Raw genomic sequence first — 21,888 nt, 5'->3', positions numbered from 1 at the left:
TAGTTATTTTATGTATGCCTTCACACAAAAAAATGGAACAAAATGACACATCTAAAGTGTACTTCACTGGAAATACTATATCAGTATAGGTTAGGTACCTAAACAGATCTGCTGACATTTACTGCATTTTTTCTATTAATTTCAATGAAATTTGTATTAAGCTATCACACTGTATAAAACCAAACCCACCCCACCCCACCCCCCCAACAAAAAACACCCACAAACCAAACAAAAAAAGACAAAACAAACAGAAACCCGAAATGTTAGCAGGGCTTCTCATATCTTCTTGCAAGTTTAGTAATATACTTTGCAGAAACACATTGACAAGTGTGGATGATGTCTGCCAAAATGCAATTGCCTGGTTTGTGTACGTGTGCATACTATAAAATTTTCACACACATATGACCTAAACTAATGCCAAATACCACAGAAGGTAAACAGCACACATGTATCTATTCCCAGTAGTTTTAATAATTGGGATTCAAATATGGTGCTGCTCTTGCTCTTACCTAATTGTGTTAAAGAGCAGTGTTACCAGGAGAAAAGCAGTGAATACTGAGTAGAGCACAATAGAAGGAGATGGAAAATAGATACAAGAAGCTAGGTCTCCAGGGGCAGTATTTTCTATTTGCTGGGCTACAGACTCACAGCTGATAATGCAAGTTGTAATTAATATAAAAGCAGGAGACAATATGGGGAAAGCTTGTACTAGCAGGGCCACAGGAGATCACTCTGCTGCTATCCACTGTTTCTCATTTACACACACAACCTTCTCTAGAAAACACAATTTTGCCAGTGCTTTTTCCCTTGAAAGTTTAAAAAAAAAAATAAAATTGATTTAGCACCACCATAGAATTTTGCTAAATCTAGAAAGGGGCAACAGAAAGGACAAGAGTCTCCTGGTATATAAAGCAAAGCTGACGCATTACGTTTTTGTTGATGTGGTGAACCTGGTGGAAACTATGAGAGATTTTAACTGACACGGGATTTCTGGAACAGAGATGTTGTAACAGAAAAATTTGATATAGGATAACCTTCTGTTAAATTGCAATTTTTACTTTCTATGCCCAGAATTTCCACTGAGCAAAGTCTGCCTAGTTTTTTGTGAGTGTATATACTCCAGCTAGAGCTGACTCTGGTCTCTTTATAGTGATATTAAAGACTCAATTAACCAGAAGGAATTTGCTTCTTATTTATAACTGGAGAGTAAAATCAATCAGGCCAGCTGATACCCATGTAAGTAAGTGAAGCTGGATTTGGATCACAAGCATTAACTGAAGTTTGAAGTATACAGCTGTGACAGGATCAGGCCCTCACATTTGATCAGATGAAATGGACAAAACCATTGATCTTGCAGGAACAAATAAAACACAACTTACTTTCATAAAAGAAACTACAATGACGATAGAGCTTATTCTTTGGGAAGATGGTTGGACTCAAATGTCTAGAGGTTTCTCTGGTAAATTAATTTTTCAAACACAAAACTGAACCAAGGTACTGACACAGATGGCATTTCTCCCCCAGCCAAATCGTGCTCACTTTGCTCTTACAAGTAACACCTGTAAACACAGTGGAATGACTGACATGACTGATACCACAAAAGTCTGTATCTAAGTATGTCCATATATCAAAAGGTGATATACTATGCTGGATATAGAAACACATACAAGCACATGTGTTTCTATGTGTGCATCTGTGTCTGTTTGTATGCATATAGCTCAGGATGGTATCTTAGAGACTGTTGTGGAGTGCAGCAATAATAAACTTGCTATGTAAAGAAACTTTTAGAAAGTTAATGAGCCATGTTACATGTGTTTTCTAAAAAAGACTACTCCTGATATTACCAAGATTATTTTCTTACAGGTGAGTATTTAATATGGTAACTTTTTTTGTATCAGAATTACACAGTTTAAAAAAAAACCAAGGCATTGTGATCTGTCAGGTATTCATGTATGTATGCACATATATGCACAAGTTTTAATTCTTATCCCTCAATTTTGCATTTGAGAAAAGTGTCAGGAGGAATTTTTGACATTCCTAGAATGTGGCCACATTCTGAAAAGCTGTGTGCTTTGTATTTTCCAATTAAGACTGAAATCAGACATGTAATCCACCTGCCAGCAAGGAACTGAAACTTGAAAAATCAAGGGTTTGTTGTTTTTGCAATTGTCCTTCTATGTCATTCTGTGTGGCTCCAATTCATCTAGACTGACAAAAAAACTCAAACCAAAGAGGAATACCAGTGTCAAATAGATAGCGGAATACATTATCAGTTGAGTTTGAGAGAACTCAATTTAAAATTAAAACACTCAAATTTGAGCTGTAGATGAACTTTGACTATAGAATACCTTGGCCCACCAAAAAGAGGAATACACAACATTCTCTACAGTCTTGGAAAGTTCATGATGCTCCTTGCCCCTTCAGAAAAGCATAGGGCCTACAGTAATATCCTATGTCTTCAGACACATACTAAGAAATTTGGTAATTAAAGAAAAAAGTTTGACTTATTATTGTTGCAGTTTGCTACTTAGTTTGCCACCTGACACACTACAAACAGGACACATTTGGCGTCTGTTCCTGCATTTCTGATGTACTCCAAACTTCCAAGTCCATCCAAATGTGGTATACCTGGTGACTGCAGCATCAGGCCCCCACTTACTTCCTCATTATTCAGTGAAATCTTACCTAGAGGTTTAGTTATAGCGCTAGAAATATTACCCCCACTCCACCCCCCTTTTTTTTTACCTCATCTGCAGGATGTCAGGAATTTGCATAGACCATTCTTTGAGAAGAAATACTAAAGAAATTTAAAATGTCTGTATGTCCAAAAGTACAAAATAAAAGGATCTCGTCATTTGAAGGCTGAAAGGTTTAATATTCAGACTAATATTTTTCTTCTACAGCTAAGGCATCAGATTTCTAATCTGTCAACAGTCTTTTTTTACAAAAAAAAAAGAGATGTGTGCATATTTCTATTCATTTTTAATTATATTTTATAAATTATGATCTGTATATTGTTACCTCTGAACTGCAAATATGTAGAACATACAAACAAATATAGAAAAGAGTGAGGCCCTGTTCCCAGAAAAGGCAGTAGAAGGAGAGCCATAAACTTCTATGGGAGAATTACTAGGCTTCAAATTAAGTTTGAGCTAAAGGAAGAATTGTGTGGCACCAGGTGAAGCCAGGTACAAAAGAAATGTAATTAGATTACAAAATGTTAACCTATGCTAGAAAAAAATTTTAAATCTCCAGATTTTACAAGCATTATTTTTTTCAGATTTGAATAGCTCAAAAGGAAGCAAACAAAAAAAGATATGTTTGCAATCTCAACAGTATCTTAGGTTGAACAGAGAATGCAGGATAGGGCTCAGAATATTTATACTGAACAATAATAAATTGTCTGTGCTGGGAAATTCAGCTTGAACTACAGCTGGAAAGGTTTCTTTCCTCTTTTTTTTTTTTTCCCTAACTGATCTGGTTCAGCCAGGCCATAGCTGTAATTACCTTCTTCCCATCTACAGCTAATACCTCAGAGCAATAAAAAAATATGAGGGTGTTAAAAATTCAAACGCTAATTATGGGCTGTTATATTTACTAAACACAGCAGAGTAAGAACAAAAGTTTCGGCTTCTTGTGGCCAGTGCTGCACTATTTGATCTACCAAGTCCCTGGACCCTTTACACTTACTGTATTACATAACAGTTAATAGCGCACTAAAATTAAATTCGATAAACAGATTTATTACCAAACACGTATAGCGCAACCACTTACAGCTGTCTCCTTTTTCCAACACAGGTATGGCTGTGAAGAGTTCATTCCTTTGTTGATTTGGTTTTGGTTTCCAATTAAGTTATATACATAGTAAAGCAGTAGGTTTTGTAAAGGGAAGTATGCCCTGAGTACTCCATTTAAAGTCTTATGGCAAATATTGGCTAATCCTACAATTCTTGCTCTTACTTTCCCTTATGCCTGTTCTCAGCTCTAGAAAAAGAATAAAACTGAGAGCTGCCTTAGTTCCTAGTTCAGCATTCCCACTGTCACCGCTCCCACCCCTCACATCCACATTAAACACACAGAGTATAGCTTTATACCACTTAGTAAGAATAGAGGTGTATGGATTTTTGGGGTGTCAAACACCTGTCACAAACTGTCACCTCCACAAGAGAAGCCTTGGCACACAACAAATTAACCTACACTTCTTTTTGGCTATCATTATTCATAGCCAATCAGTTGAAATGCTCCTAGTATTTCATGTGCAAATAAAATCTTGAGGGGAAGACCCCAGGATCAGAATAGTGAGCCAATACATAAAACAGAGGAAACAACATGCTATCTCTGTCCTTCTGAAGTGGCTCATCATCACCCCTGCACCAACTTTCACCAAATGAGATCTAGCCTGAGGCTGTATATTAAATATGCATATCAAAGCAAATGAAAAAATAAACCTGGAGAGTCAGATTGGATAAATTTGCATGCTTGAACTACTGCATTTTCAGGTAGATGTTCACAAATGATAGCTCATTTTTTGATAGTCTTGCCTGTTTATATTAGCAATTTTTTAAAGCTTTTTCTTCCTTATGAATAAAAGCAGATTTCTTCCTGCTGGAACCTTGTGCAGTACAAATATAAATGTGTACACACATGGTAGTTTGACTAACCTATAGAGGAGTCTTAAAAGTTTTGTTGGGAAAATAAGCTTATATATATATATATATATACACATATACATATATATACATATATATATATATATAAACCCAATAAGGAGACACATTTCCCAAAACGCATGAATAAAATGTAACTATGTGATACAACTCTTCATTTCCCAGTTGGTGTTCTGGTTGCACAAATTATTCCTTCCTTTCAAAACAAATAGCAGGGGGCTAAAGTAAAAACGTTATAGCTCAAATCTCCAGGAAATAAAAGGCTTTAAATTATAATACCCAATGAAGTGGTAAACCCTAACGGGTACAAGATAAATGGGTTGTCATATTTATTTGAGCTTGGGCTTTGGGCCACAAAAGCAAGAGGAGATTCTTCTTAAGGAAGATAATAGTTATCAAATCATCAAAACGCTAACCCCCTCCACCTCTGTCCTATCATTGTGTGTGAATTTAAATATTATAATGGAGCACTGCAAATTGGCTTGAGCATTCACCATCTGCCAGAACCCTAAACGGGCTAGTTTATCTAATCTCTTCAATATAAACATAAGCATGCTCCATTTCTACACTTACACTTGAAACACACTCTTGTAAAGAAACTGCACTGGAGAAACATGTACTTTTTTTTCTGTTGCTCTGAATAATACACAATGACCCCCTATCTTTCAGGTTGCCACTCATTTCAATTTCTTTTCTAGTACTCTCACAGAATACTTATGCATAAAAATGTAGGGTTGTAAAATGCCATAAAACAAATATTTCTGAAAGTGTCATGCCTCATGGAGTTTATTATCTACATGTGAGATAGCTAATAAGCAGAGAAACTTTCAGAAACTTCTGCATACTTTTTTTTTTTCCCTCATAATAATAAATTTAAAACGTAAAACATCACAAAAACCTTGTCCTGCCATGTTTACTGAGTACAAATGAGAAAATGAAAGCTAAGGCCTGGGTCCAAAAGTATTTCCTGGACTCTGTAACTATGCTGTGCCAGGAGCAGGGCATATAGAAGAATTTATTATTATCTCCCAGTTCAGCCTCAGTCCAGGACTAATGTAATTATCAGATACACACACAAACAACATGTTTCCAAAGGAAACAAAAGCTCCTGGAAAGCTCATTCTCTCCTTGGGCTCACAGCTACTCCTAACACACTGGGAAATGAAGGCAGGCATCTGTGCAGAAAGCATGGTTAACTTCATACTGGGTGTTAAATTAATATTTCAACCACTAAAATATTAGACTGTATCATTTAGATTATGAGTTCAATTGAATCTAAAACTGTGTAAACCCCTTTTCCCCCCAGGGATGCATTCCTATAAATAAACTAGAGTTCACACCCACTCTTTTTAACCAAAGCTATTCCTTCCCTTTTCTGTGGTACCAGCTGTAACCTTTCCTTTCACATCCCGAAGACTCTCTGCATCTACATCTCTTGAAGGATCACAAAAGCCTCTCCGAAACCCCGAAAAAAAAAGGCACTTTCTATACCGCTCACACCAGTGTGCAGTCTACACACATAACACTAATTCACCAACTCCTAAAGTGTTAAAATCAACCGCTAACCTATGGTTACTCAATCATCATTCTCTCCAGCTTTCTGTAATACATTGTTAATAATTGCTTCATCAAGGTTACTGTCTTTTATTATGAAGATGCTTCAGGCGTTTGGCAATAAGTCCATATTCTGACAATAAGTTGCTATAAAGCACAAGCATTGGAAACTCTAATGTGCTAACCCCCTTTTTTAATGCAATGTAGTATTGCCAATAATTCTCATCACTTGTCATCCCCACAAGAGGGGAGGGGGGGAGCAACCGGCAAACTTTCTCCCTAACTTTCTTTTCTCTTTTTCCTTACATTGCTGCACTGCTTACAGAGTTGGCAAAGAGGAGAAAGCATCGACCTCCACACCAAACCGCAGTTTGCTACCTCCCGAAGCCAGATCAGGAAACTTTACAAACCATTGCAAACTCGCTGCTTTGCAGATGGAAACAGAAGGAACCCTTTGCACTTCTATAACCTTACAGAGAGGGAAGGAAGTGTAAAGATGGGATCCCAGCTTGCAAGAGGTTAAAGCGGTAATAACAATACTACTAACAGACAACAGCAGCAAAACAATGGAATGGGGAGAGGTTCTCTGAGCAGGTTAAAGTCTTTAAAATGCCATAAGGAAATCAGAAGGACTTACATGGTCGGCTAAATTTGTGGAAGATCCTGAGAGTTCTTCGTGGTCTGATTTGGAGCTGCCATCCCTTTCATCAATAACGAGGTCTATTGGCATTTTTCCTTTCAAACAACTAATGTACCGATGGCAGAAGTTATCGCACAATTCATGAACCTGAAAACAGTAACAAGAATAGTATCAATAGTGGCAAAATATTGGATTGCAACATTTTTCTTTTTTTTTTTTTTTTTTTTGTTAGCAAGAACAACCTTCTGATCTACTCTACAAATAACTCTAAGGGGCACAATAGTTGAAGGCAAGGAAACAATAGAGAAATTGTTGCAGCATATATTATTCTCTAGAGACTTGCCGCGGCAACAAGTTAAAGAGAAAGAGATAGTGGGCTCAGCCTGGTGTGCAGAGGAAAATCCGACTTGATGATAACATCAGAGCGCTGGGAGCTGGACACAGGCGGTATCTCTGGAGCTTACACAGCCCAGACAGGTACAACTAGTCACTCGGGATGGGATCTCTAAACCGGGGGTAAAAAAAGGTCTGAGTGACCGGGAGCCCGAGAGCGAAGCGACTCGCTGAGGCTGTGAGAAGGAGGGAAGAGGAGAGGAAGAGCCGTTCTCGTTCCCTGGCACAGCCCCCTCCCCGCGCCGCGCAGGGGCCCCCTGCCTCTACCAAACACTTAGCGCCTGCTTGGGGTTCCTACGCCGGCCGGAGCTGGGGAAAGGCAGCAGTGCTTTCACCTCTCTTTTTGTTAAACACGTTGTTTCCGAGTAGGTAAAAGAGATTCTACTGAGGGAAGGGGTAGGACGGGTGGAAAGGGTTTAATAATATTATATATTAAAATCGCACTGAAAAAAAAAAAAAAAAAAGCCAGGCTGTGCATGACTGTCGGGTGTCACATGCTCTGATGGCACAGGTCACACCGCGTTTCCCGTCTCCCCTGGCCATGTTTACAAGTCAGCCCAAACAGTCACGGGTGGGCTGGGGGGGCAAAGAGAGGGATGACAGGGAGAGAACGGCTTGCCCCCAGCCCACCTCCATGGCTCTTACCTTTTCTAATTCCAAGAGGTGAAACCTTAGTACTTGTATTGCTTGGATCATCTGCAAGAAAGTTTTGAGCAAGGGGTTAGTTGGGAGACAGGAGCACGGGGTCTGTGAGGAGCTACGAGCCCGAGGGGGACAGGGGGTGTCAGGGCGCACAGGCATCACCCAGGAGTTTAGCGCATTGGTCGCGCTTGAGCAGTTTTGATCAACTTTAACCTATGCACTTGATTTTTAACATATTTTTTTCCAGAAGCGGTGATTAGTGCTTTATTACAGCGATCCTGGAGAAAACCTCTTCCCCTTTTCCTCGCTCCCTCTCACCGCCCGGCCCTCACCCCTGAGGGGCCGCCAAGAAGTCAAACACACTCTCCCACCCCCCCTCCCCGGCCCGCAGGAAAAAGGGAGGGAGAAGGATGAATAGTTTGGCATCTTCTTTACAAGCGGATTTAGACACTTTGAATATTGAAATCGTTTACATTAGCAAAAGAATTGCGTTAGAAAGCTCCAGCTCTGTCTTCTTAAGCAGTTATTTCCTTCAGTTTAGCTTCCCGTGGCTTTCAAACACAGCTTTGCAATGCATTGGGGCTCGGGAGTTCGCCCCGGCTCACTTTAAAAGTGCAGCGCTTTGAAGACTCTCGACGGCAGCCTTCCACCACCCCCCCACCCCGCCCCCCATCCCCCCCTCGGCTACACAGCCTGGGTGCCCGGACGGCGGAGGGCGCTTCCAGGCAGCGGGCGGGAGGGGAGCGGGGCAGGGCAACGCAGGGCAGGGCAGGGCAGGGCAGGGCAGGGCAGGGAGGCGAGCAGGCCTTACCAAATTGTCCAACTCTGGATTTGAAGAAAAAAGTGGTTTTTCGGCGCGGACCTGCAAGTATAAGAAAAAGCGGAGTGAATTGCAGCTTCTCTCCTCAGCCCTGTCACCGAATCACTCGAAGGGGGAGAAAAACCCCTGTGATCAAACCAGCCGGGACAGATCAGACCAAACCCCGGCTGGATTCCCTGGAGTCACCCGTGTGTGAGCAGGGCCAGCTCCGTTTCTGCCTGCCCTTGCCACAGGAGCCCCTTCTTCTTGATCTCCTGCCTTTCCCCCGCTCCCTCTGCCTCCAAAACAGTTCCATTTCCCCTTCTTTAACGCGGGAGAGCAAGGACCGGGACTCTCAGCCCGGCATTGTGGAGGAGCTCCCGGCGAAGGAGCGTCCGGGCCGGCAGCTCCCTCTGCCCCCACCCCGGCGGCCGGAGATAGGGCACAGGGGGCTGGGGAGGGATGAAAGCAGGGGGGATGCACCGTGCAAGTGGCCGGCCGTGCGGGTCGAGGGCCTGAGAAGGTGCGAGGGTGCTGGGAAGGGCCGGGCGGGGGGAGCGGTGCCGGACCTGCTTGGCGAAGACGGCGATGTCCTCGTTGAAGGAGTCGGAGGAGCAGACGTCCCCGCCGGCCACGCCGGGCTCCCGGGGCGTGCAGGTCGCCAGCTCGCACTTCTCAAAGACCAGAGCTAAGAGGGGGAACAACGGGTGCCTACCGGGCAGTGGCACACAAAGAGAGGGAAGGGGGTGGGGGAGAGGGGGGAAGAAGAGCTCTAATCAACAAGTATTTTTTTTTTCTGTTTGCTTTTAAAATGCACGGACATACAGACACGACGGACACACGGACGCAGCTACTCTGCAGCCTCTCTGTATCGCTTCGGGCCGGGCAGGGCAGGGGAGAACAACAGTTCGAAATAAAAATGCTAGGTTTGCTGGCGATGGAGGTTTGCGTTTGGTTTTATTTTCTTTTCCCCTTTTGAAACTGCAGTGCCTGAGCTACATCCCCCGTGCGGTCCCCACGGCTGAGGACAAAAGTGACCTCCCCTCCTAACGCACCAGGCACCAAACCCGCTCCCGCAGGCAACAGCTCAACTGGGAATCTTCCACTTTTTGCCACAGCTTAAAATAACACGAAACCTGGAAGATCCCATCCCTCCCCTCCAGCTATGACCTAAAATGAGAAGCACGGCTAGTCAAACTGCAAACTACTTAATACGTAATTTTATTTTTCAAGGGGCCTGCTAACAAAAATGTGGTGAAGTTTCCTGGCTTAGGAAGCACACCCAAGTAAAATACCAGCTGTCCAGATAAGTGAGCTGGGGAGGGGGCGGAGGGAGGGAGCACTTCGCGAAATATTTTCCCATAGTTGGTGTAGTCAGAAAAAAAAAAAAGTATCTGCCTGCTAAGTAGTAAGCATGCATTTTGTCTCTTTTCCCCTTTGGTGCCTGATCAAGGCCCCACGCTCCGTCATAGATGTTACTATCTCTCCCTTTAAGCTCATTTAGTTTTTTTTTTCTAAAAGGCACTGAAGAGAGTCGGTGTCATTGCCTCCAAGCAATGCCTGGCACAGGCTTGAGTTCTGCCGGGTACGTGCTTCTTTTTCCTCGCGTTCTTTCTTTCTTAAATAGAAAGCTCAGCTCATTGCCCCCAATGTGTTTATTTCTCCTGTCTCAGGGAAATGCTGCTTGCAAGAAGCGAACCCCTTTTATTCTTACTACCTTCTGCGATGTGAATAGCTCTTTATTTACAGTGTTGGAAGAGTGTTATTATGGCACGGAGGAGAACATCAGAACAACACTTCTCCAACTAAAACCCAGAGCAATGAGAGCCGCCTCTCCTATCTGAACTCTTAACTGGGGCCTTTCCGAGAAAGACAAAAAACACAAGGGGGGAAAGAAAGCAAGAGAGGAAAAAAAAAAAAGGGGGAGGGGGGAAGAAAAAAGTGGGGAAAAAAAAAAGAAAGACAAAGCAAGACAACGACACCTCCCCTCAGTCCAGCCTCCCTCCCCGAGAGGTCTGCTTTTCCAGGACGTATTCCCGCGGGTGCTGGCACCCCAGCTAAAAGCCAGTCTGGGATCGCACTCCTCCTGAAATTGCCGGCAGTGGCAGTGCCACCGCCACCGCGCGGGTCTCCCTGCGGAACAGACTGCTGGGGGCTACCCGCAGGACCGTCCCTCCCCCCCGCCCCGCTCCGGGGCTCGGTTGCCCGCCGCGGCCCCGCGGGAGCCCCCACCGCCCGCCCTGCTTCTGCCCCGCCGCTCCGCGGCCACCGGCGCTGCAGAGCCGGGCAGTGGCGCCGGGCGGCCCGGAGGTACCTACCCGTAGATCGCATCCTTGTCCCGCTTCAGGGCGTCGTTGACAGCAGAGCCCATGCTGGCCGGCATGACATTGGGGTGCGGGGCGTGCGCGCCGTAGTGCTGCCCGGCATGCAGCGGCGGGCCATGGTTGAGGTGGTGCACCGGGGGTATCGGCCGGGGGGCGTGGGGGTCCCCGTACATGGAAGCCGGCACCCCTACTCCGTCCATCCCGCCGTAGTGGGGCAGCTCATCGTACTGTCAAAAAACGGGCCGGAAGAGAAGAAAGAAAGAGAAAGAAGGGAAAAGAGAGGGAGAGGGAGAGGGAGAGAGAGAGAGAGGAATAAAAAAACAAACAAACAACAATAACAAAAGTCAGAGGAGAGTAAAGCACCCGGACAGACACAAACAGAGCAAAACAAAACAAGAACAGCCACAACAGAGAGAGAAATGTGCAAAATGAAATCAACTGGGACCGGGAGCAGAGGTTGGAGAGGCTGAGGGAGGAGTGGGGCTGCGGGGAGAGGTGAAGGGGGAATGTGTGTGTGTGTGAGCACCCTCCCGGGCGTGCGGGGGGAGCCGCTCCTCTTCGCCATGGGTAGGGGAGCCCTCGCAAGGAAACGGGGATGGAAAGGAAGGAAACGCAGGGGAAAAACTAGAGTTACTCTGCGTTAGAAAGGAAGAACAACAACAACAACAAAAAAGTAGAAATGAATAAACAAGCAGAATCGAAAACAACTATATAAATAAATCAACACTGGGAAGGAGAGAGGAAAGGTAGGGTGCATGGGGAAGGGGGAGATGAAGGGGGAAATAATCTGAAAGTTACCAGAAACATTATTTAGTAGCAATTCCCCTTGTCCTTGTCAAAGCCAGAGACAGAGAGAAAAAAAAAAAAAAAAAAAAAGAAGAAAGCAGCTATATGTGTATACATATATATACGTTCGTATATACACACACACACATATGTATTTCTCAGCCGTTCCTAGGCAGCGGAGGTAGCGGCGGCGGCAGCAGCACCAGCAGCAAGCTTTCCCCTGTGAAACCCGTGCTACTGAGCAGGCAGGGAGCAGGGAAATCGCGCTGCTGGGGGAAAAGCTAAGAGAGAAAAAAAGCGTGGAACAATTGCAGAGAGAGACACACACAGAGAGACACTCACGCACGCACACAAAAAGCTAGTGAATAATTTTTGCTGCTATTTTTTAATAGTGGCCGCCATCAGCAGCAGCAACAGAGGAGAGCAAATCGGACAGGCCCCTCTTAAGAGAGGATTTATATATAGGTAAGTGTTGGAGATTTAAACCTACCCTTTGCGCCATCAGTCTGCGCTCCAATAAACTCCTGGATGTGTCGTATATTTAATATCCCAGTCCAGCAAAGAAAGTGATTTAGAGTGAAGAAGATTCCTTTTTTTTTTTTTTTTTTTTTCCCGCAACCCACTTACAGACTTCTCCTATCCTCCAATATGGGTAAATAATAATAATAACAACAATAACAACAAGAATAGATAAAACAGTCAAGAACCACGATGAGTTTCTGTGTTTTCTTCTTTTTTCTCTCCCTTTCTCTCTTTCCTTTTTCTCTCTTTTTCCTTTTTTCTTTCTCTACGCGAAAAAAAAAATAATAAAAAATTGTCAAGCCCCCAAACTGAAGGTTACGATCGGCCCGTCAGCAACCCACATGTAACCAAACTGTCGTGTCTCATGGCTTTTTGCCACTCCAGCTGTCAATCAAAGCCAGGGAATGTCAAGGTAGTGAATGAATGATGGTTGATGATGATGAAGAAGAGAGGAGGAATCTTTTTAACCCCGGTTTCTTCTTCCAGTAACTCCGCGCTCGGGTTTTGCCTTTTAGAATCGCTATAGGCTTGGCTGGTTGGTTTGGTTTTTTTTTTTTTTTCTTTCTTTTTTTTTTTTTTTTTTTTTTTTTTTGAAGTACTGTGAAGGGGGGTGGGGAAAGATGCGAAGAAAAATGGAATAGTTTGCAAAGCGCGGACTTCCCCCTCTATCCTTTTTTTTTTTTTTTTCCTCCTTTCCTCCTCCTCCTCCCGGCAGGTATTTTGTCTCCCTCTCTCCCTCGCGCTCTGATGAGTGAGTGTCAGTAAGTGTTGGCAGGTTGGCTGCTGGCTGCCTTATAGAAGAGGCTCAGTTTTGCAGCGCTGATCGGCGGGAGAATGAAGTGACGGAACCCGGAAGTAGTGGTGGCCATAGCCAGTCCTGCAGCGCGGCGGCGGCGGCGGCGGGGAGCGGCGGCGGGGAGCGGCGGCGGCGGCGGCGGTGGCGGGGAGCGGCGGGCGCGGGGCGGCGGGCGCGGGGCGGCGGGGGCGCCCCAGCCAGCTGAGCGCCGGGGATGCGCAGCGCGCCGGCGGGGCGGCCGCGGCGCCGCGCGGGGGGAGCCGCGCAGCAGCCCCTGCCCCGAGAGAAGCAACGCGTGTAGGAAGGAGCGAGCGAGCGTGCGAGCGAGAGAGAGGGAGGGAAGGAGCGGGGAGGGAGGGAGGGAGCGGGGAGGGAGGGAGCGAGGGAGGGAGGGGAGGAAGGACAGGGAGAGTGCGTGTGTGCGAGAGGGGGGGAGAGGCAGGGGAAAACTGCAGAGAGCGAGAAGAAAAGTGCGATAGAAGGCCAGCCCCGGGTTGGTTTGCGCTAGATTATTTTAGTAACCAAATACTTTCCGATTGCCCGCGATGTTTAGCGGTCTGATTTACGCGCTGAATTATCGGTGTAAATCGCCGGCTGTCGCCGTTGCCGCGGAGGGAACGCGAGGCCGGGGGCACGGGGGGCTACGGGGCGCGGGGGGGGGGCGTCCCCGGGAGGCAAGCCCGCCCCGGCAGGGTGCCCGCAGCTCCGGCAGCGCCCGCGCTGCCAGAGGGGGTCCTGCCCGCTCACCATTCATTGTGCTTCTCTAAAAATTAATTTTCCAGGGCATGGAGAGAACGGCTCATTCAAACCGTGTTTGGCGCCGCTCTTCCTTAAGTGATCGCTGCGATCAAGCACGCTGTGGATGTAGGGGGAGAGAAGGGGGGGGGGGGGGGGGGGAAGGGGAAATCCCTTTTAGTTTTGAGATTAGGTTGCCAGGCTTTGAAAAGGGCTTAAAAACAAAGTCATGCTCAGCCTTTTGTGCGAGAGATCCAGATGTTATGTAGATTTTTTTTGTTTGCATGTTCATTTTGAGCGGACCAGGCTGTGAGCGCTGCGTTTACGTGTGCATGTAGCTGGACTTTGCCGTAGATCGACGTTGCGCTTGTGGAATGTCTGCTGAAGTATTAGCTCGGTAATGCCTTCTAATGGTAGTGCTAATTACGGTGGGGTTATTTAGCAAATTAAGTGAGCTGATGCACCCCTCACCCTTGAGCACCAAATGAACTTTTCCAAGCACACACTTACACAGAGAGACACGTTAATTTTGGTGTGTTTCTCTCCCCCAATCGTTTTGCCGGAGCTACCCCAGCCTTACCTCAGAGCAGTCAATTACTAAAGCTGGCCAGGATCATCAATCATGGGGGATGCTTGAAGTTTAGGGGAGGAGCGATGGTCAAACTATCGATTGCTGCAGTTTTGTCCTCCCCAGCCCCCCACCCTCGTTCACGGTCCCCTGCACATAAAATCTAAACCAGACTATCCCGTTAATAGTGGGATTTATCAATGATTATGTACCCGGTTATGAATGTGGCCTCATACATAGCTGGCTTTTAAAATACACGGAAGAAAAATATTATTTATTCGGTTAGGTTTTGGTTTATTTTGCTTTGATTTTCGTGGTGATGACGATGATTATATTTTTTTTTTTTTCCTGAAACTTTTAAGAAAATTACTCAAGGGGTAGTTACAGATATTTGGCCTGATTTTAATAGGCGTAGGGAATGAGCTCCAGAGGTCAATAAACCCCTCCAAAATGATGAATGATTGAGTACCTGTGATGATGATAGTGATTACCGGAGCAATTAAACAGTTTGATTAAATGAGCCATCATAACAATGATGTCTGCGGGAAATCAGCCCTCACGTATAAAGAAAGATAGTGTGAAGCGCTGACAAACGCCAGTGGGCATTCCTGCGTGTTCTGATAGCGCCGAGCCCTGCAGAGCAGAGCAGGGCTGTATTTACAAATATGGGGGCAATACCAAGAAAAGTCCTACTTTTAGCCAGAATTGCACCCTGCTTAAAACCAGCCAGGAGCTGGGGAGCAGACCCGGGTTTGGTTTTTTTTTTTTCCTTTTTTTTTTTTAATATCTTTTTTTCCAGAGGATCTCCTCCGAGATTAAAGCTAGTCCTAAGAGCAACCGAATTGCTGTGACTGACTTTCATGGGACTGTAAAGAGAGGTGAGTAAAAAAGCCCTTAGTATGTAGATCTCTTTCAAGCAGTGGTTAAGTCGATTCATTTTGCAGAGAAAAAGCCAGTCTTCTTGTGCAGTATTTTATACTCTGTCGTATAAATCGGTAACGTAATTCAAGATATTCATGGTAATGAATGCTTGGCTAATCCTTTGGGTGCACGGAGACCTGCAGAGCAGTAGGCTATGCAAATCCATTCCTACTTTTACAGCTGTAGTTTTCTAACAGTTTTTCTTTAAGAGATCTAGTCATCCATCGGTGAATGCTATTTGGTTTTTTTTTTTCCTTCTCCCCACCCCGCCCCAAAGATGCAGGGTTTCTAAACTTGTGTGGAATCACTTGGTTGGTATACAGCCCATACAGCCAGCTTAGAGGACATAGCTTAAATATTTGTAGCTTCCAAACTTATTTTTTTTAACCGAGGCAGTGCAAACCTGGAGCCTTGCCTCTTGAGATATGCAAGTGTGTCTCTTTTCAAATAGTTTTAGTATCACCAGAGAATAGGTCTTTACTTCTTTACTTGTAACATGGCCGTGCAAAAGTAATCTAGCTCCACTGAAGGCTCCATGTATTTATTCAGACCTCAAGCTGTGGGAGAAGTTCATCAGTTTTCCTTTCAAAAAGAAGTTTTTAGATTACTTGACTCCCATAGGAAAAAAAAAAAAAAAGCTCTCTTGTTTAGGATATAATCTTAGACCTGATTTTTGTTTATTTCATGATTCTCGTCAAAGTCTCTGTGGATCTCGGTTCTCTTGACTGAGAAATTGTTAGAAAGCAATCTAAAATCAAAGCTGCAAAAGAAGCAGCCAAAGATTTTTGCAGTGTTCAATGCTGCTCCTTTCACTTGTTTCTTTTTTTTGTTTTGTTTTGGTTTTTTTTATATTTCTTTCTTTTTCCTCCTAAACTAATTAACCCCCTGCGCTGGCTCGCCCTGCTGTGCATGTGTGTAATCTGGGACAGAGACCAACTTTAAAAAATTATTTTAACTTGTAGAAAAGTGTAATTTCATACGGTAAATAAAGGGCTTTCATGTTCCTCCTGTGTCCCTTTTTTTTTTTTTTTTTTCCCCGTGAAAAGAGTTGGAGCTTTTTTCTTCTTCACTATCCCAGTGGATTAAAGCACACAGAGAACATGGTTTATAAAGAGCTACAGTTTAGCCATTAAAAAGGAATCTCAATTTAGCGCCCTTAAGTGAAAGTGCTCAGCTATTAACAAAGATGCTTGTTGGGAACTCGGAGGAAAATGGGATACGTGCGTGCAGGGGGTGCGGGCTACTACAGTCTTAGGTCATTTTTTATTTACTTTTTTTCCCTTTTCCCCAGCCGGGTGATAAACTTCTTTTAAAACAGTAAATCGAGAAAATTAAATCGGCTATTTTCCATTCCTAGTGCATCAATTTCACAGCGAAGGCTGTTTCCAGGAAGAGTGCTGTAGACGAGTCGGTGGGGTCTCTTGTGTGTGTGCTTGGGCTTTTTTTTTGCCTTTCCCCTCCCGTTTTGTTTTTTTTTTAAGATAAGCTCAAAGTCCAAAGAGAAATGAGGTGTCCGGTATGGAAGTGCATCTCAGTCAACAGCCAGCTCCTTTTGCCGAGGCTGGAAATGGTTTTAACAGGCGGTAAAATTTCATCTTGTGGTGTCAAATTGGGGTCAGTTTGGGGTTAGCGCTCTCAGTGTCCGAGCAGGAGCTGTCCAGCTGTGTGGGGATTCATTAAGGGCAAAAGATCCGTTTCAAGAAAAACAATACAAAGACAATCAGAGGGCTAAAGATCCTCTTCAAATCGCATTTTACAAGTGCACCAGAACAAATATGGATGCTGAAACCTATTCCCTTCAAACTCCTAAATCGGCTTCTTAGCCCTTGGAGGGAGGGAGAGAGAAAATCCTCTAAAACTTAAGAAGAGTCTGTTTTCAATCAGCCTTTCCGAAGTGTGGCATCTTAGTCCTTTGCTGGCTTTGAGACGTGACTCCCTCTCTCCCTCCCTCTCTTTTTCCACATCCTTGCAAAAGCGGATGGCACAACAGGTAATATTTCAGATTTCAGGAATATATGCCGCCGGGGACCTTGGACCGCCGTTTGGTACGCGCGTCTGTACCTAGTGCAAAATTTAGTGCAAATAGAAAGTTTCGTGTGTTTTTTGTTTTTTTTTTTTTTTTTTTCCGGGGGGGGGGTGTGGGTAGGGTGGGGAGTGAGGAACAAGCCATGCTCACAGGAAATCCTGTTGGCCCCCTTCGAAAATTTTCTGCACTCCTTGTAGGTGATGCTCCGGTCTTTCGGGCGATTTAGGCTAGATGTACTTTACGGTTCCTAGCATTTGTGGAAAGCACCTATTGCTAATCTGGTTTATTAAATTCGCGTGGTTTAAATCCTCTTAGCGCCCCTACATCTGTTAGAACAATTGACGCCTTGCTACAGGGACAAATAACTTGAACCTTAATCTTGTTTGTAACTTTATTCAATGTTTGTTTGTTTGTGCGCTGAGTTCAAGCATTTCGGGGGGAATGCATTGTGTTCGCAAACACAGGGGCTACGTTTTCTGGCCAAGCTCCCCGTGGACGGGCTGAGGATATCGCCGAACGGGACGACAAATTGTACATATTTGAACCGGCGTTTCATCGTGAACTATCGTTCTAGGAAACGTGTCATTTACTGAAGAAAGTAATTTGCCTTTTAAAATGTGGCTGCGGGATTACATCACCGTGACCCCGTAGTAAAATCCACGGGGATTTTCCTTCTTGTTTTGCTCGCAGGGCGAAGTGTGGGGTGTAAACAGTACCTTTGCCTTTCTGCAATTAGGATTATGCCAGGGTTCAAAGTCCTACCCCCAAATTCGTTCTTTACCCCACTTTCCTCTGCCTTTACGCTTGGTTCTTACAACTTGAGTCACTTTTTATGCGTTTTAACCAAGTTGAGTTCTCGACTTCAGGACTTCTGAGGTGCCATCTCGGGTGCCCCAGGGCAATCCCGCAGTCTCGGTTGTGCAGGTCGCTGGGTTAGGTCTGCATCCGCCTCGGTCCGCTAAACAACCGCCCCCCCCCCCCCCCCGCCCCCCTGATAGTGTACGTCGCTTTTCATTCATCTATAATTTTTCTAAAATCTTTCAATTCAGTCCGTAAAGTCCGTGGTAGCCCATCACGGTGAACTTTTCTTGACCTCGACTGCGGTGTGACTGAGGTCTTCGGGAGCTGGATTAGGAGGAGATTCATGGATTTACCTGCTAACTTCCTTTTTAACTGTCTTTCTTCCCCCCTTCCCTCTTCTTTTAAAGAAAAAAAAAAAGAACTGTCCTCAACTCCCCCACGAAGCAGGAGCGATGCGCGGTCCACCTGCCCCTGCCCCGCCGTGTCCCCTCTGGGTGCGGAGCTCAGACCGCCGCTGCCGGGTTCCCGGCGGGATGCGGCGGTGCCACCGGCAGCCCTCTAGCGCTACCTGGCGGGCCTCCAGCACCATCCCGCTGCCGCGCAAGGCCCCGGCCCCCGCGCGGCAGAGGGGGTGCGGAGCGGTGCTGATCAGTGCGGAGCACTGTGGAACGCTTTGCTTCTCAGCCTCCCGCGGGGCTCCGGGCGCTGCCCCCTCCCCGCATCCCATCGAGCGAGCGGGCTGCGGGGCCGCGGCGAGAAAGGGAACAGAGGGACCCCTTCGCCTTGGGCCGAGTTATCTCACGCTGGTGCGCGTGAAGAGCTGATACCAGACCAGAACGCGGCTTTTTTTTTATTATGTCTTAGGCTTGGAGGTTTGTAGAAGTGAAGCCCATAAACAGCCAACGCGCCTGTTTCCATAATAAACGAGGGAGAGTAAAATACCTGCCAGGGCTCCCCACTAACGCTATGTGGCTGCTTCAACTGGGGCAGCTAAAAACCTAGTTTGCATTTGCTGGAAGAAGCCCAAAGCATTAACAAAATCCATCTTTCCAATGTGACATCCTAACAAAAAGGACAGTTAGAGCAAAGTAAATCGCTTTAGTGTGGTATCAGACCATCCACGAAGGCTCCAAACTCCTCTCAGAGCTCTGTTCTTGCACACTCAAAATATTCCCTTTTGTTCTCCAGCTGCCTATAAAACTCCAGAAGAGGAGAGCTCTCCTTTTTACGCAGGAATTCTTGGTCCGGAGAGAACAATATCCTCCTACCTCCTTTTGAAATGATACGGAGACCCTCACAACACACGGGCGAGCACTCCAAGTAGGAGTCTCCCTCTTTTTTGTTTTTTTTCCCCCGATTTTTTTCCCCAAAGAGCTGCTCGGCCCATTGTTTGAAGTGGGATTTAGCACGCAGCCCAAAGGGAAGAAAAAAAAAATAAATAAAATCTAAGGAGCCCCGTTTGGTATTGCACGGAGAAAGAGCTGACAAAATATTACAGCTTGTCTCCTAGAAGGACGTGAGACGTGATGGGAGCTGGCGGTGTGTTTCCGAAAGAAAGGTTTTTTTTATGTTTGGGTGGTGTTTTTTTTTTTTGTCCCCCCCCCCCCCCCAAGATTGTGATCGCCTTTGTACGTCTTTCTTTTGATCCCACAAAGAGAATGCCATATCCATATATGTGTTTGCTCTCCGTACAAGAAATGCAAAGGACCGCACAATAGAATATGCGGCCGGTTAGTCCTCATAATGCTTAGTTTTGCTGTAATTAATTGAAAACAGTTATTAGGTCGTCATTGGCAATAGCATAAATAATTGCCGCAGATTTTTACTTAAAATTGACCGGTCACAGAGTGATAGATCGATTCGAGGTATAAAAATGATGTATCAAAACATCAATGTCGATTATTTGAAATATTGTAGTCAAATCTTTTTATTGCTTCATCGGTTAAGTGTCTGAAAGTGCTGTGTTCCAACATATATTTATGTTGTCAATACTGTCAAAACTGTCAGTTTTATTACAGTGGATTTGTAATACCATTTCGGATTTGCTCATTTACATAAAATGTCCACCCCAGATACCCCTCCTTTTCTCCATCTCTGAAAATCTATGTCAGTTTAATGAAAGGATTCAGAGACTCATGCCTGAAGAAAAAAAAAAAAAAAAAAGAAATAGAAGAAAGAAAAGAAAAGAAAAAGGGAGATATTGCTCCATTAAGTCCAACTTAAACCTCCCTTTGGAAAGCTTGGGCTAGTTCTAACCTGCCATAAGAGGGAATTCCCTCCCTCCCCCGTCCCTCCCCCCTTTATTTCCTCAGTAGGATTTAAACACTTTTCATACCCTCACACCTAGATGAAACCCTTCGGGAGGATTGAGGACCCGTGCGGGGAGACAGCCGAACCCCAGCACACCTGTGAGTGCGGAACCCTCCCAGAGAGCCGCAGCGCACACGTGGAGCTTCGTCCCTCTAGAAAGGAGACAAAAGCAGCAGTAAACGTGTGTGTGATCCTTTCTTAACGGGTTTAAGCCCAAAGGAAAAAGCAAATTGGACGCAGTATTGATCATTTGATGTGACACCCCCCCCCCCCCCGGCTCCCATTTTATCAGGGTCTGATTATTCGCTTTAACTATAAGCGCTGATTTGTTATTAGCTGGGCTTAGGCACCTCTCTAATTTTCTCCAAGACCTCATTTGAAGGATAGAAAAACTGAGGAATAAATAAATCCATTTACACTCTAAACACTCTCCCATCGAGCAAACAGTGAAATTGGAAAAGTAACTTTACTCCCCACCCCTGTCGGGAGGATGAGGGTATTTTAAAGGCGTTGGTAAGGTGGACCTGAGGTGTGTGTGTGTGGGGGGAGGGGCTGTCTTCTTCCTTCCTTCCTTTTTTTTTTTCCTTTCCCCAAGGGATATGTGTGTTTAAAGAGATGTTGAAGAGATTTCTGAGTTCACAAGAAAGGAGAGGTCTGTTTGGGGAATGACAGCGCACCCGGCAGGTATTTTCATGACCGTCCCTTCCTTTAAATCCTTCGAATTTCTTTGGTTCTTTCCATGCAGAATATCTTCCCCAGACCAAGTATGATTTCTGTTGTAATTCGTGTGTGTGTATTTGTGAACCCTTCTGAGGTAAATTGAGAAGTAAGCTGCGCAAAAGGAGGAAATCGCCCCTGGGGTGCTTTGTTTACTTTGGTTTGTAAAATCCTGCTAGGAGATGGTTTCCTCAGTGTGTGGCAAGTGTTTCTTCAAGAAATTCATCAGCCCTTCTACAGTTACTTCGAGCTCTGAGGGAAGAGAGCTGCCATCACTTTCTCACATCCCAAGGTGTTGCATGGAGGAGAGAAGAAAAGGCTGGAGCATTTAATTGGGGGGGGGGGGGGGAGAGAGAGAAGGTTGAGGGATAGAGGAGGCTGCAGAAAGCGGTTCCCAGCCTGTACCTGGAAAAGAAAAACCTGCAAGGGTGTATCTGGGAGATGTGTGCCACTGAGAGATGGGGAAAGTACCCCATCTCGTGCAGTAATTAGTCTGAACAATAAACATAATTGGAATAAAATCAGTTGGAAATTCCTGCGTTTTTAATTACGTTTCATTTTGTGGTAAGCCGTAAAATTATGAATGCCTCTCAATTAAACACTATCCACTTGTAAAGCATTTAACAACAATTACTCCTTAATCAGTTGGAATGTTAGCCACAAATGATGCTGTTAAACATCAAAGGG

The 21,888-nt window shown here is 45.1% G+C and overlaps 1 protein-coding gene and 1 long non-coding RNA gene across 14 annotated transcripts in view; one reads left to right on the top strand and one right to left on the bottom strand.

The window, feature by feature from the left end:
* Window positions 1–13,246, bottom strand: part of MEIS2 (Meis homeobox 2) — a 175,460-nt gene extending 162,214 nt beyond the window's left edge. For 2 of the 12 annotated variants that reach the window (XM_061463407.1, XM_061463405.1), the window contains exons 1-6: window positions 12,296–13,246; window positions 11,014–11,246; window positions 9,265–9,406; window positions 8,708–8,758; window positions 7,900–7,950; window positions 6,859–7,008 (exon numbers count right to left, since the gene is read on the bottom strand). In XM_061463407.1, the coding sequence (XP_061319391.1) occupies window positions 6,859–7,008; window positions 7,900–7,950; window positions 8,708–8,758; window positions 9,265–9,406; window positions 11,014–11,246; window positions 12,296–12,307 (639 nt within the window). In that variant the 5' untranslated portion in view covers window positions 12,308–13,246. Of the gene's footprint in view, window positions 1–6,858; window positions 7,009–7,899; window positions 7,951–8,707; window positions 8,759–9,264; window positions 9,407–11,013; window positions 11,247–11,817; window positions 12,026–12,295 lie in introns of those variants that run through there. The other 10 variants (XM_061463412.1, XM_061463411.1, XM_061463410.1 and 7 more) reach the window with 7 other exon arrangements.
* A 244-nt stretch (window positions 13,247–13,490) lies between these two features.
* Window positions 13,491–21,544, top strand: LOC133274331 (uncharacterized). Of its 2 annotated transcripts, XR_009745110.1 has the most exons (5): window positions 13,491–13,616; window positions 15,226–15,304; window positions 16,834–17,337; window positions 19,363–19,494; window positions 21,080–21,544. It is a non-coding gene; the product is annotated as an uncharacterized LOC133274331 (long non-coding RNA). The 2 variants fall into 2 exon arrangements; XR_009745109.1 differs by lacking the exons at window positions 13,491–13,616; window positions 16,834–17,337 and having other exon boundaries at window positions 14,021–15,304.
* Window positions 21,545–21,888: the final 344 nt, after the last annotated feature.

Source organism: Pezoporus flaviventris, unplaced genomic scaffold (assembly GCF_033815535.1).
Source record: "Pezoporus flaviventris isolate CSIRO_AGI_PZ_B2104156 unplaced genomic scaffold, CSIRO_AGI_Pfla_v1 ptg000036l, whole genome shotgun sequence".
Taxonomy (NCBI): domain Eukaryota; kingdom Metazoa; phylum Chordata; class Aves; order Psittaciformes; family Psittacidae; genus Pezoporus; species Pezoporus flaviventris.
Note: the sequence above shows the minus strand (reverse complement) of the source record. Positions and strands in the feature narration are given on the sequence as shown.